Here is a 16,325-nt window from a genome sequence, read left to right on the forward strand (position 1 = left end):
GGAGATGAAAATTCCCCAAAAATTGTCACGTCCTTATGGCCAAAATACACTGGGTCCTTAAGGGGTTAATACAGTGGGGTGAAGGGGTGGGGGCTTCAAAAACGGATTGTAAAGGCACTGAGGCCATAAAACTAATTAGCCATAAGGAAATCTTATTAGCAGCCCTCTTTAGTGGATCACATTGTTAAACTTGATGAAAGGTTTTCTTGAAGGAAGTTGCTGGGAGAAAGGAAAGCGCTGAAGATCTCAGGAGTGTCTTGTGTTTCTGCAGGATAATCAGCGCAATTCACAAATCCCCGAAGCCTTTATCCCCAGAGGGGAGACAGAGCAAGGAGAGAGGCCAGAAGGAGAGGGGTGAAGATGTAAGGGAGGGGAGCAGGAGGAGGAAGGGTGATGAGCTCCAGCATGTGAGTGATGGGCACCTTCCCTCTAAGGTTGTCCGACTTACCAATGGAGGTGATGATATAGGACAGAAGACAAGAGTCGTACTCGGGGGGGCAGGCCTTCGTTGCTGCATTGCATATAGCGCCGTTCATCGATGTGCATTCAATACAGGACAGCGAATAACCTGCAGGACATCAATATGAATATATTACTTGTATATCTTAAGACTCCTATCTTAACAATATATTATAAGACATCTCGCCAAGTAGGGGCGGCTTCAGATGAGCGTATGAACAGATACATTCGCCTCAGCACAACATATTTGAACAGTCTACTAGGTTGATTTGGGAATCGGCGCATAGTATTGTACTTTTTTGCACATGCAGGGTCTTTTCATATACTCGTGCGACAACCCCTGCCCTTATTTAAAACTTTTGTGCGAATGGAACACTTGGGCACGCAATATGCAGAGAATAGAACCCAATGGGTTTGTTCACATGTACGTGTTTTGCGCACGCATTTTGGTCACACACACAAAAAATAGAGCATGCTCTATTTTTCTACGTATTTGCGCACCAAAGGTACTCGTAGAAGTCCATAAGGGTGTGCGAAGAGATGCAGGAAACACTGCTGGGAAAAAACTCATATGGAACTCATTAGACTAATTAGTCATTTAAAGTGATGCATCTTTGATTGCTCATTGCAAATGTACATGCCTTGCAGGCGCAAAAAGTAGAGTAAAATACGCCGATGTGCACGCAAAAAAAGCATCATTCATTCCGCAAATATATATATACGCTCATGAGAAGGAGACTTATTGTGAGCCGTATAGAACAAACAGTGCATTATTGGTTTATATCATAGCTGCACATGGTAATGTGTCCATCATAAAACAAGCCGTGCATTATGGGAAATGTTACAACCATATATCAGGTTCAGGAAGACATAGAGTTCTGCTTCTTTGTTAAACTATGACAACCGGTCGCCCCCTGCTGGCCAGAAATTGAAATTTAGCATGTCTCTTACACTTTTCAGCCTCGTAGTAAAAAGTAATTCCAACAGTAAAATCAATCAGAAACAGATAAATTTGCCTTTCTCGTGGCGCCGAATAGTACCGGCGGTCAAGAGACTAGAAGGTTTACAGGTTGAGATGCTATGATGGCGCAGTACTAAGCCGGTGGATACAACATCCTTGCAAAACCTGATTGCCGCAGGGCATTGCGGACGCCGTTTCAGCTCACCTCACAGATCTGATCTGTGAGGGGAAATTTTAACTTTTATGGAATTTTAACTTTATTGAACTTTGTTTCATTTTTATGCGATCGCCGTTAGCCGTTGAATATCAGTGATCGTGTGACTGGGGGTCTCTCCCGGCAACCCCCGATGACAGCTCCAGGCTCTCGGCTACCTTCGACAGCCAATAGCAGGGAGCTGTCACACATATAGACCCCGGGGCTTTAGTCTATATTGCTGGCCTGTTTTTACAGCCCTGTAGATTAAAGCCCAGACACCAAGGATGCGAAAACACGTATGGGTGGTCATTAAGGGGTTAAAGACAGTTCTTTTGTACAGCACAATGAAGACTTGCACCCCAAAATGAATGCCCCTGTGTTCAGAAACATACCTATTGTAGCTCCAATCTACTTACTAGACACATGACTAGGCCTGTAATGGAGGGAACACCCTTTGGATTTCAGGGCACAGCTGAATAAATTCCAGGCCCCATTGGTCGCTTACAGCAAGATCACGTTGGGTAACATCATGGAGGCCTTAGGTGAGTACTTGAGTACTTTCATCTCCCCTCATGGTTCAGTAATGAAACTTATTTTTTAACCTTCACATTATCACTGTTATTCATTAAATAATGGCGATCACGTGACCGGGGACCCCGGTGACAGCTCCAAGCTGTCGGCTACCTCCAGTAGTCAATATCAGGCAGCTGTCAGAGTCCCTGATCTCGCAGCTTTATTCTACAAGGCTTTCACGCCCTGTAGACTGAAGCCCAGACACCCAGGACACTAATGGTGGTCACTAAGGGGTTAAAGAAAAATGTAAATTTAAAAACTCACATTTGGTGTCATCTCATCCATATCAATCTGAACACAGTTTATACTGCATCGCCGCCAGAGAATCACAGCATATCGCATTGCTGGTCCGTGCGATATCACTGCGTCTTCTCACGGCAATGCCTTGATTTTGTAGCACCACATGCGAGGATTTTCGGGAAGGGGGGCTTGAAATATAAGCCCTACCCTGAAAATAAGCCCTAACTGCAACAAAAAAGGTATACATCACCTTGAAGCACTGTCCAGGGCTCCGCTGCAGCTTCTTCCTGGTCCCGGCACTAGTCTTCTTCATCTCTTCTGGCCGGGGATTGAAAAATCCATGCCTCCTGGAAGCGCTGGCTGTGATTGGCTGACGCTTAGCCAATCAGAGCCAGTGCTAGATGAATGGCTGTTATTGATTCATCGAGCACCGGTAATTCACCAGCCTGGCCAGTATTTTTCCCTGTTCCATAACCTGCATGTATACATGTAGACCTTGGTGCAGATTTTTCTACGTCTTTAGGTGCGAATTGCAGAAATATTTAACTTGTATGAAAGCACCCTGTGACATCACTATGTGCATTATCCGTGCGCTGTGACATCATTGTGTGCATTATCCGTGCGGTGTGACATCACTGTGTGCATTATCCTTGTCCTGTGACATCACTTTATATTATGTTGTGCTTTGGCTAACTACGATGACATCTCTGTGTGCATTATCTTTGCACTGTGTCATCTCTGGGCATCTCATACCTGAGCTGTTACTTCATGGAGTTCTCCTGTATTGTGACATCAGTGTTGTCCTGACCTAAAGTTTAGCAAGTTAGTACTTAGTAGCAGGGTTACTGCCCTACTGAAGGTTCAGGGGTGGAGAAGGGCAACAAGGGGGGGGGGGGGGGTTGGCACTATTACCACTGGAGCTACTGAGGGGGCACTATCACCAGCAGCCACTGGAATAATAAAGGAGAAAAAAATGCAGCGATAAGCCATGTGCCAAGACACACCCCAAAGACACGCCCCTTTTTTTACCATGGCCGGTATTTTTTCGGGACAAAGGTGGCAACCCTACGCCTGACAATGACATGAGACAAACACATCACAGAGACAAACACCACTTTCACACTTAACTCTGGGCACTGCAAAAGCTTTCCATTAGGCCCAGCTTAATGTGAAGTAGTGGAAGGCACACTATCATTGGATCAACCAGTGATTCATGTAGCGCATTGTATCTGCCAGCAGTGCGCTCAACTCTGGACGGCCGCTGCGTCACTTTGTAATGATCGCTCTCAATCAGGATAAAAATGTTTTACTTGTTCTTATTTGAAAATCCAGCAACATTGGTCATGCAGAAATGGCCGTCCTAGTGATGATCTTCAGGTTCGCGCCAAATGATAGGCCCCACAAACGGCATTGCCTTCCTCTTGCCATTGAGCCACTGTGTGCGGCCAGTGCAGCAGATGTGAGGTGCCCAACTTTTGTCTTGAGCTCCAACTTTACACCCAAAATAATACTTGTAAGCAATCTTCACCCTCTATGTCAGGTTTTTGCGCTGAACACATGTGGCGTATTTACCACAAATGTAGCAACCATTGTCTGGATGGTTAACAGTGCCGCCTGCTCATCTGTAGGCTAAAACAGACATACTACGAGGGGGTGCTGATAAGTCTTTGGCTTTACCCAGAAAGAAACGAGATAGGAAGATGAAACTTTACATTTATTCCACATACTCTCCACTGATGTCAACACACTTCTTACATCGGTATTCCAAGTTCTGTAAGCCTTGCAAAAAGAAGGTTGTGGCTCAAACCAGTCATCCGTAGCAGCCATGGCATCAGGAATGGTGTGAAATTTGGTACCCTTGAGGTGTTTCTTCAGGTTTGGAAACAGATGATAATCGGAGGGAGCTAGATCTGGTGAATAAGGTGGGTGGTCAACCAGCTGGAAGCCTAGCTCCACCAGTTTTGCCGTGGTCGCTTGTCCTTCGGACAGCTTGCCGCGCCTTTTGGCCTTCAGAGCTGCCTTGAATTAGTCAGAAGTTCAATGTAATACCTTGCATTGATGGTGGAACCATTGTGAAGGTAGTCCACTAGCAGCACGCCCTCCTTATCCCAGAACACAGACGCCATCATCTTAGTGGCTGAACTTCTTTGGGGGAGGAGAGCCACTGTGCCCCCAGTCTTTTGACTGCTCCTTGGTTTCAAGGTCATACAAATAAATCCAGGTCTCATCCATAGTGACCAGTCGATCCAGGAAGTTCTTATCAGTCCGGAAACGCTGACAAATGGACCAGGAAGTTTTCACTCGATGCTTTTCTGATCTGTTGTCAAACATTTGGGGACCCACTTTGCAGATCGCTTCTTCATGAATAATGACACAAACACGTTCACCAGAAATCCCCATGATGTCTGCTATTCCTGCAGCTGACATTCGCCGATTCTCCAGTATGAGGTTGTGCACAGCATCAACGATCTCCGGAGCAACAACCTCTCTCGGTCGTCCAGGACGTCTCTCATCATTGGTGCTGAAGTGGCCCGTTGTAAATTTGGCAACCCAGTTCCTAACTGTAGAATATGAAGGGCATTGATCCCCCAATGTCTGTGACATATCTCCATGAATATCCTTCGCAGACTTTCCTTGCAAAAACAAGAATTCTATCCCTCCTCTGCTCTCCTTTGCTGTGAATATCGCCTTAGACTCCACCATTTAGTTTTCCCGCGTGCCGAGATCACTGTTGCCATAAGCTGCAAACTCAACATTTTAAAGACATATATTAGACACATAAGACTTTCATGTGATGTAACATTCGTTACCATAGAAACAAAGAAAAAAAATAACACAAGGCCAAAGACTTATCAGCCCCACTTCGTAGATATATAGGAAAACAATATTGTTAACTAGAAGCTTGAGCTTGGCCCGTCTCGGATTATATAAGCCTAGCAACTGCTGACATCATCTTCCCGATGTGCTCAGATGTGCCGCATGCTGCAGGAACCCGCTGCTGCCAGAATGAGGCGCTGGAAGGCATGGTGCAGCAATTATAATGTTGCCATGCATCGGTATATGGGCTAACCTACCGAGCTTTCGCCAAACTGTAGTTGGCCGATAACTCAAGTTCTACAAATCCTAGGCAAAGCAGATTCGGATTCAGCGAACTTGATTTCATGTAAATAACATGTTTTTCCCGCACTGGCAAATCTCTGTTTATCCCTGTAATCGTCCAAACACGCGCCAACGACCAAATGATGAACAAGCATCTTTCACTTGGCGCTCATCGGTCATTTTATGTAGCCGTTGGCTCTTTTAAACCATTTCTTCTTCGAACGAGCCACCGCTGTATCTGCCTGTATAAACGGGGCGCACAAGAGCGAACGGCTAACTATGACGTCATTCGCTTGTTCAAACCATAGATTGGCTCATGTGAAAGAACTTTTACTTTACAAAGATGACTTCTATTTAGTGATTCTGAGGCACATTGTGGCTTTTACTCCAGTTACATCTGGAGCTGCACCCAACATTCTTCTGGCAGTCTCTTGAAATTTATCAGCTCTCTGCTGACAGACACATTCTAACAGCTGGACGCCTGACATGCCGCGCTCCGGTCAAGGGCTTGGTGGGAGATATATTTTTCTATTGTATGGTGTCCTATAGCAGTGTTCCCCAACTCCAGTCCTCAGGGACCACCAACAGGTCATGTTTTCAGGATTTCCTCAGTATTGCACAGGTGATGTAATTATGTTCGGTGCCTCAGACATTGCCACATGTGTTCTTACCATGGGATATTGTGAAAACGTGACCTGTTGGTGGTCCCTGAGGACTGGAGTTGGGGACCCCTGTCCTATAGTATAAACACTATAGCTTGCATATATGATGATGCAGTGTAGGCCGTGGACCAGCAGGGGACTCCAGGGAGGTGTGATGTCCTGCAACCTGAGAGCTAACTGCAGACTTGTGAATGCTCTGCATACTTTGGATGTAAATGCAGCGCAAGACATTAACCCCTTAATGACATGGTCTATTTTGGCGTTGAGGACCAAGCGATTTTTGGTATTTTTCTATCTCCATTTTTCAAAAGCCATCACTTTTTTATTTTTCCGTTGACGCAGCCATATAAGGGCTTGTTTTTTGCACGGCGAGCTGTAGTTTTTATCGGTGCCACTTTTGGGTACATAGACTATATCGTAAAACTTTTATTATTTTTTTATGATAACAGGGAGAGAAAACGCATCAATTCTGCCATAGATTTTTTTTTTTACAGCATTAATCATGCAGCACACATGACACACAAAATTTTTTCTATGGGTTGGTAGGGTAACAATGATACCAAAATTCTTATATTTTTTTAGGTTTTTAGACTTTTTTGCAATAAAAACCCTTTTTTTTTAATCTTTGTTTTTCTCTATAGCTGCATTCAAAGTTCTGTAACTTCTTTATTTTTCTATGTACGGAGCTCTATGAGGGCTTATGTTTTGCGAGACGAGCTGTAGTTTTTATTGGTACCATTTTGGGGAATGTATGGCTTTTTTTATCACTTTTATTGTATTTTTTGGGAGGCAAAATGCTAAAAATTAGCATTTTGCCTGTTTTTTAGCGATTTTTTTAACCCTTTTTGCCATACAAAATAAAAAGTGTATTCAACTTTTTGTACACGTCGTTACGGACGCGTCAATACCAAATACCTTTTTTTATCCTAATATTAGAAAAAGCACAAAAAAGGGTTTTTTTACATTTTTCTTTTACATTTTTCTTTTTTTACATTTTTCTTTTCTTTTTTTTACACTATTTGAGTTCCTCTGAGGGACTTACATCACTGCACTTATGATTGCTGTGATAAGGCATGGCAGAGCTACTGCCCTGCCATGCCTTATCACTTATATAGTGATCATAGGCATTGGCACTACAGGACGCCAGTGTCTGGCGTCCTGTTGCCATGGCGACAGGCCGGGCTCTCGCGATGACATCGCGAGAGCCGGACGAAGACACAGAGGGAGCGCTGGCTCCCGCTGCGGGATAGCACGAGGTCAGTCATGATCTTGTGCTATCCCGATGACGTAAGAGTACGTCATTTTGCGCGAAGTACCTGCCTGCCATGTCGTACCCTTACGTCATAGGGCGGGAAGGGGTTAAAGGGGTTGTCACACCTCTAGCTGTTTTGGAGCAGGGAGCAGAGAGCTCCGTTAATTGTGCAGTGGCCTGGACTGATACTGCAGGTTCAGTCCTATTGAATTGAATGCGACTTAGCTTGCAGTACCAACCCGGGCCATTACACCATGTACAGAGATGTCTGCTTCCTACAACAAAACAGTTAGAAGTGGCCAACCCCTTTTTTAATGCATTTCAGTGTCAGTATGGCAGTGTTTCCCAATTACAGTCCTCAGGGCACCAACAAGTCATGTTTTCAGGAAATCCTCAGTATTGCACACATGACGTAATTGTTGTCAGTGCCTAAGATATTGTAACCTTTGTGTGCTTATTATAGGATATCCTGAAAACATGACCTGCTGAGGGCTGGAATTGGGAAACACTGCATTGTAGAAAGTAAAGCACTTTCAAAATTGGTAGTTAGGGTAGTTGGTTGAAAGTTGATAAAGATAGGGTTAGTTGGTAGAAGTTAGGGTTAGGGCTTATTCACAGGAGTGTATATTGGCAACCGTTTTCATGGCCAGCCAATATACGCTACCATCTGAGCTGTCTTTCCCCTTCCCTCCCCCTCACCATCTCTATGCCTCTCTCCTCCCCTCCGGTTGTTTGCAATGGGAGGGGGCAGGATGGGGCGGAGGTATGCTCCCCCTCCCCTTGTCCGCAACCAGCAATGGGAGGGGGAGGAGATTAGCTCTGCCCCCTCCAATTGTAAACTGGTGGAGGGGAGAGGCAGAGAGCTAGTGAGGGGGAGGGAAGGGGGAAGACAGCTCAAATGGAAGCGTATATCGGCCGGCCATGAAAACGACGGCCAATATACGCTTGTGTAAATAAGCCCTTAGTTGGTAGAAATCACAGTTAAAGGGGTTGTCCCGTGAAAGCAAGTGGGGTTATATACTTCTGTATGGCCATATTAATGCACTTTGTAATATACATCGTGCATTAAATATGAGCCATACAGAAGTTATATACTCACCTTCCCTGCGCTGGCGTCCCCGTCGCCATGGTCCCATCTAATTTCTGCGTCCAATCTCCCGATTAGACGCGCTTGCGCAGAAGGGTCTTCTCCCATCTGCTCTGTCCCGGCACGAGCGGCGTTCTGGCTCCGCCGCCTTATACGCGTCATCGCGTAGCTCTGCCCCCTCACGTGTGCCGATTCCAGCCAATCAGGAGGCTGGAATCGGCACACGTGAGGGGGCGGAGCTAAGCGATGACGCGTACAAGGGGGCGGAGCCAGAACATCGCTCGTGCCGGGACAGAGCAGATGGGAGAAGACCCTTCTGCGCAAGCGCGTCTAATCGGGAGATTGGACGCAGAAATTAGACGGGACCATGGCGACGGGGACGCCAGCGCAGGGAAGGTGAGTATATAACTTCTGTATGGCACATATTTAATGCACGATGTATATTACAAAGTGCATTAATATGGCCATACAGAAGTATATAACCCCACTTGCTTTCACGGGACAACCCCTTTAAGGTTGGTTGGTAGAAAGTTGGCAGAAGTTAAAGGGGTTGTCCCGCGCCGAAACGGGTTTTTTTTTTTTTCAACCCCCCCCCCGTTCGGCGCGAGACAACCCCGATGCAGGGAGGTAAAGAAAGCTCACCGGAGCGCTTACCTGAATCCCCGCGCTCCGGTGACTTCTCTACTCACCGCTGAAGATGGCCTCTTCCTCCGTGGACCGCAGCTCTTCTGTGCGGTCCATTGCCGATTCCAGCCTCCTGATTGGCTGGAATCGGCACGTGACGGGGCGGAGCTACACGGAGCTACACGGAGCCCCATAGAAGACTGCAGAAGACCCGGACTGCGCAAGCGCGGCTAATTTGGCCATCGGAGGGCGAAAATTAGTCGGCACCATGGAGACGAGGACGCCAGCAACGGAACAGGTAAGTATAAAACTTTTTATAACTTCTGCATGGCTCATAATTAATGCACAATGTATATTACAAAGTGCATTATTATGGCCATGCAGAAGTGTACAGACCCACTTGCTGCCTCGGGACAACCCCTTTAAGGTTAGGATTAGTAGTTGGTAGAAAGTTTCTCGAAGTGAGGGTGTGTTCACACATTCCAGTGCCATATCAGTTTGAGAAACTTGGACCAATTTTATGTAAACCTGTCATTATGTGAGAATCCATTACCGCACATGCAATTTTCATGCACGTATTTCACACGCATGAAAAACACATGCTGTCAATAGGAAAAATTTAAAAAATCGCACTGCATTTGCATGAAAATCACATCTACACTAGAGTGCGGAGCAATTTATTTCTCCCATAGAAAAGAATTGGCGATATTGTGCAAAAAATAAGACCTGCTGTGATTTTCCTATTTCACAGCATAGCTGCGAGGGTAAAATCACCCGTGTAGACACGCCCATTGCAAGTAACGGGTTACATCTCTGTGTGAGTTTTGTGTAAGAATCGCCCGTGTGAATACATTCTGAGGATTAGAATTAGTTGGTGGAAGTTTCCTTTAGTGGGTGTAGATTTGCTGTCAGGTTTGTTGCATGGGGTTGGATTGATTCATCATTCGACCAAGGGAATCAGAAAAGCTCATGGAGAACTTTATCATTCCCACCTGGCATGCCTATGGCAAACAATAAGGATCAGTTCTCCAACCTGCCTGTAGCCTGGCTTCCATTGTCATCCAGTTGACTACTGCGATGTTCAGTTTGCCCCTGGCTCTGATTTGCCAGCTGTTTAGCTTCTATATGTCTTCTGGTTAACACTCTTTGTTGAAGCTTTGGGCTTGGGTCTGCTAAGTCCCAAGTATCTTTTGACATTCCACTTTGGTTTGTATGTCATTATTTCTTGCCTTATTCATCGAGGCTTTACTTTATAGTGGCAGCTTGGACTTCATCTCTGATTATCACTGCTATTTCTGAAGCTTTTCTGGGAATCCCTGTACACCAATGACAACACTTCCTTACAGGGGCATGAGTGAAGGTCGGGAGTTCCCTCAAGTTGACAATATACAGGAGATAACTGTTGGCCGCTATTCCTCCTGACTGCCATAAAGATTCCTGCTGTGTCAAGTTTCATGTTTAGTTTAATGGAGAGAGGGGAATAAGCCACGAGAACAAAGGATTGGATTTTATGAAATCCTATATGCCCAATCACTCTTTTCTCTAAACTTTATCATTGAGGAAAAGTTGGGAGATCCCCATACACATTAAAGCAAATTTCCAGTTGATTATCAAAAAAAAAAATCCTGTTATTTGTATAGTGCCAACTTATTCTGCAGTGCTTTCAAGTTATTTATTTATTACTCCCCCCCAAGCTGCGGTACTGATTTTACCGACCTCAAAAGGATGGAAGGCTGAGTCGACCTTGAGCCGGCTACCTGAACCTTGCGGGGATTACTCTTGCAACCCTCAGGTCATGAGTGAGTTTAGGACTGCATTTCTGCTGCCTTAGCACTCTGCGCCACACAAGGCTTTATCAAGGAAATTATTAGTATATTTACCTGGTGCCCTCCTTCTCAATCATTGTGCCACTGATCCACCAATTCCCGAGCCCCTCTTCTTTCCCCAACATGTCTGTCTCACTCATCAGACTACTGTGCAACATGTCTGTCTCACTCATCACTCACTGCCCCTGTTACGGTTTGTCCTTCACTATACATCTACTAGAATACAGTGGCCTAGAACAATGGAGCCCCTCCATAATGCATGAATTAAATTGTCTTGTTCCTACGTGTTGTCGGTGTCTTATGTTGCCTGAATATGAGGTGTATTGCATAGCTGCAGCACTGAATGGGTTAACTGTTGGGTATGTGAGAATGCCTGGAAATGTATCTTGCTTTTGTCATGTGATCATGTTTGATATATGTGGGTGCAAGTGTGGTTGAGTGGCTGGACTTGGCAGCTGTTGGAGTTAGTGGAGCTGCCAGAGACCCTTGCAGACACCTTCAGTCCGTTGGGGCCATGATGGAAGAGGGAGAAAGATGACCTCAACTTTCCCTGGGCTCGTTTCACCCACAAGATGCCGGTGGCTTTAACCCACTGAGGTACTAGAGAAAGCAAAGACAGTGGCCCGCAATTGCAGAGTGGAGTGTGTGTTTGACATGAGTGCTGACTGGTAGAGAGCTGAAGGAAAGAAGTTGTGCCAGGCCGGAGCCATACAGGTAATGTAGACTGTAGACTACCTGGTGTAGCCGTGAGTTTCCTCCCTATCGCACCACTTTGTGAAGTTTGTACTGAGTATCCTGCTGATGTGGATTACTCCGTGAGTGTGGATCAGTTCTTTCATCGCCCCGATTTACTGCAGAGGAAGGAATGGTGGCGGCTCCCGTGACAACCTAAAGCCCAGATACATCGCTCCATAGGGTTCCCTGTTTGTAGGCCGTCGCTCAGCTACTTGGACGGGTCCCAAGCTACTCTCAAGGTGGAACACGGTAGATCCCTGTGACAAGACCCAAACTCTCCCCTGCTGTTTCCTAGGCTGAGGGCCTGCTCCTCTGACACTACAAGAACGTGTCTCTTTTTACGGGTGAGGGCCATGTAACAATCAGACAGTTACATTATCTTAATATGGCAAAATACAGCTGGAACTGGACAGCAGGTAAAAACTTAAGGGGTTCCCCGAATGCTGCTCTATGTCACCACTCCAGAAAGGGGAAATCCGTTTCTTTGACATGTTTGGCCTCCCTTTTAGTGCATGAAGCAATACCTTAGCTAAATGAGACCTGGGACTGGATCACCACCAGCCTCAAAGCATCTATAGTTCCTATCTTTCTGGTACTTGATAATGTAGTCAGTTGTTTAAGATATTATTAGCCATGGCCTTTACTTCACCTGTAAGAAGCATTTCCTCTTCCCAGATGTCCAGGCCTGGCCAAGACACACGCTGCACCCTAATTCCTGCTTCTGCACCCTTTTGGCATTGACTTCGTAGTTCTGACTTTCAAAAAAAATCTTCCAATTTCTGGATTTCAGACTGTGTTTAAAGGGGTTGTCCACCTTATCTGTAATCAGGACAAGGGATATTGTCCACTTAGTAATATACAATACTGTACAAAGGTTTTAGGTGGGTGTTGAAAATGCTGCAAAGTTAGAATGCTTTCAAAGACAGTAGTGTTAATAGTTTATTTTTAGCAATTAAGATATGAACTGGATGAAGAAAAGAAACATGTAAGTCACATCATTATTTGGTGTGACCGCCCTTTGTCTTCAAAACTGCATCAGTTCTTCTTGGTACACTTGTACACGGTTTTTGAAGGGACTGGACATGGAGGTTTTTCCAAACACCCTGGAGAACTAAGCACAGATCTCCATTGTATATAGGCTTCCTCTGATCCTTCTGTCTCTTCATGTAATCCCAGACAGATTGGATAATGTGAGATCAGGGCTCTGTGGGGCCGTATCATCACTTCCTGGACTACTTGTTCTTCTTTGCCCTGAAGATAGTTCTTAATGACATTGCATGTTTGAAGTTGTTGTCCAGATTGAATTTGGAGCCAATCAAAGTCCTCTCTGAGGGTACTGTATGATGGATACGTTTCTACTAGAGATGAGCGAGCACCAAAATGCTCGGGTGCTCGTTGCTCGAGTCGAACTTTCCGCGATGCTCGAGAGTTCGTTTTGAGTAACGAACCCCATTGAAGTCAATGGGCGACTCGAGCATTTTTGTATATCACCCATGCTCCGCTTAGGTTTTCATTTGTGAAAATCTGGAAAACCTACGAAAGTGGTGGAAACGCCACAGAAACGGATAGGGCAGGCGAGGGGCAACATGCAGGGCTGCATCTCAGGTTCCCAGGTCTCACTATTAAGCCACAATAGCGGCAAGAGTGTGCCCCTTCCCTAACAATTTTTACTTTGGACAAACCCTCATTAGCAAAGCACACCTTAGCTAAGCACCACACTACCTCCAACAAAGCACAATCACTGCCTGCGGGTCACACCGCTGCCTCTTCTCCTGGGTTACATGCTGCCCAACCCCCCGCACGACCCTGCGTCCGCAGCGCACACAAAAGTGTCCCTGCGCAGCCTTCAGCTGCCCTCATGCCACATGCTCGCTTCATAGCCACACCACCCTCATGTCTATTTATAAGTGCATCTGCCATGAGGAGGAACCGGAGGCACACACTGCAGAGGGTTGGCAGGGCCAGGTAGCGACCCTCTTTAAAAGGGGGGGGGCGATAGCCCACAATGCTGTTGAGAATCGATGAGAAATTGACGTTCGATCTTCATTCCAATCCTGTGCCACCTCCGTCAGGAGCTGCAAACGTGGTCATAAAGGGGACTCAGATGCCAACCCAGCACTTCTACACATCTCCACAATGCAGCAATACTCAGTGTGGGAAGTATGTGAGCGGGCCCTGGGTCTGCCTCTGTCACAGCCAACACCTTGTGTGGCCCAAGGTTCTGCGAGTGACATAGCAATGGGGAATCCATGTGTCCACACACTACTCATTCTGTTTGGGTGTCGGATACCTCATCGACAACGCAAGGGGTAAACCATCTGCACTCTGCACCCTACCCAAGTCTGCCAGTGTTTTGGGGACAGACAGGTAAAACACCTCTATGGGAAGTCTGTGTGCACCCACAGCATGGGTGGGTCCAAGGAACTTAAAGACAGTACACATAAAGAAACCAGAGTACCCAAACATGGCAGACTTTCACTGCGCCGAGGACATAGGCCTCTGCACAAACCCTAAGCAATGGCGGGCATAGAGCGGACTTCGATGCTAGCGCAGCTGTGAACGTCTCATTAGCGCTGTATCGCTCCTCTTGTTTGGCCCAAAGCAGTGCCCCGGATAGCTGTGGTAATGTGAGAGAAAATACACGTTGGCTTCGGCCCACACTCCATGCCCTAGTCAGTCTGGGTTTTTTTTTAAAGTGCAAGGCAGGTACAACTCCGCAATGGGAAGTCTGTGTGCACCCGCAGCATGGGTGGGTCCCAGAAACCCACAGACGGTACATAAAGAAATCCCATTGCAGTGCCCCGGATAGCTGTGGTAATGCAAGAGAAAATACATGTTGGCCTCGGCCCACAATCCATGCCCTAGTCAGTTAGTGTTTTTTGGGGGGCCAGATAGGTAGAATATCGCGATGGGAAGACTAAGTGCACTGATAGTATATACAGACCCCAGTAATATTCCTGTAGCAAAGGTATAAGTTGAACCCAGTAACAGTTATGTGGCAGAAGTCTAGGGAGACCCCAGTAACATTTCTGTAGTAACAGTATAGACAGACCCCAGTAACATTTCATTGCCAGAAGTATAGGCAGACCCCTGTAACATTTCTGTAGCTGAAGTATAGGCAGACCCCTGTGACATTTACGTGGCAGAAGTATAGGCAGACCCCAGTAACATTTATGTAGCAGCAGTATTGGCAGACCCCAGTAACATTCTTGTAGCGGCAGTATAGGCAAACCCCAGTAACATCCTTGTGGCAGTAGTATAGGCAGACCCCTGTAACATTTACGTGGCAGAAGTATAGGCAGACCCCTGTAACATTTAAGTGGCAGCAGTATAGGCAGACCCCTGTAACATTCTTGTAGCAGCAGTATAGGCAGACCCCTGTAACATTTACGTGGCAGAAGTATAGGTAGACCCCTGTTACATTTTTGTAGCAGCAGTATGTCTATACGTCTGCCTGTTGGCCCCCGGCGGTCTCCTGGCTGCGATATATTGTGTAGTTTGGTCAGGCACAGAGGGTGAACTAATCTCCTTTCATAACGAACTTAACAGTGCACGACCTGAACTTCAATTTACATTGAAGTATTCTCCAACAAGTATAGAATTTCTCGATGTTCTAGTCACGAAAACTGAACAAGGATATGGGACGGATCTATTTACGAAGCCCACGGATCGTAATAATTTACTAGAGTATAGCAACTTTCACACTCGGACAACAATAGACTCCCTACCATGGAGTCAGTTTCTAAGGGTGAAACGCATCACGGATGACGATGAGACAGATGAACGTCTCACTCAGATGTGTAAAAAGTTTCTGAGTCCCGGTTACCCCGGGGCATTGGTTCGTGATAAAATGGAAAAAGCGAGGTTGGTGCCAAGGGAGATACTCTTGACACCAAAAGACAAAAAGCAAAAACAAGAACCTATATCATTTGTGTCCACTTTTAACCCTATTAGCAGACGTATATCATCAATCCTGCGTAAACATTGGTAAATTATACAACTGGCTCCCAAATTGGATGACTTTAAAGTACCACCCATTATGTCCTATAGATGGTGTCCCAGTCTTAAGGACAAACTAGTCCATTCAACTTTTGAGAAGGGAACAAAGAAGGGATATAAGACGTTTTTTCCAACTAAAATGGGGAATTACCCCTGTCTGGGGGGCTCCAGTTGTGCTAACTTATAAAAGGTGACAAATGTTTTCACTCACAAACAGGAGAATGTTACCATATTAAGGGACGATATACATGTTCTTCTATGTTTGTCGTGTATTTACTCACTTGTCCATGCGGACTGTAATATGTAGGGGAGACAACACAGAAGTCAGGAGCAACAATAGGAAGCTCAATACGTACTAAGAAGCTCGACTTGCCTGTACCGCGTCATTTCCATGACATGGGCCATTCGGTTAGTCAATTAAGATTCCGTGCGATCGATTCGGTCCCAGAAACATACAGAGGAGGTGATAGAATTAGGCAGTTAAAAAAGAAAGAGTTGCGCTGGATATTTCAACTAGATACCATGACCCCTAAGGGGTTAAATCACGAATAGAATGCCACTTTGCTTTTGTGATATCCGTGTCTCTATTTGCTTCCGTCGTATTTGCATTTT

General features: G+C 45.8%; 1 protein-coding gene across 1 annotated transcript in view; it reads right to left on the minus strand.

The window, feature by feature from the left end:
• The window catches only part of LOC136632000 (phospholipase A2 inhibitor NAI-like), a 61,586-nt gene that overhangs the window by 21,062 nt on the left and 24,199 nt on the right, over positions 1-16,325 (minus strand). The window contains exon 2 of the mRNA XM_066606530.1: positions 449-568. Within this exon, the coding sequence (XP_066462627.1) occupies positions 449-568 (120 nt within the window). The remainder of the gene's footprint in view (positions 1-448; positions 569-16,325) is intronic.

This window comes from Eleutherodactylus coqui, chromosome 6 (genome assembly GCF_035609145.1).
Source record: "Eleutherodactylus coqui strain aEleCoq1 chromosome 6, aEleCoq1.hap1, whole genome shotgun sequence".
Taxonomy (NCBI): Eukaryota; Metazoa; Chordata; class Amphibia; order Anura; family Eleutherodactylidae; genus Eleutherodactylus; species Eleutherodactylus coqui.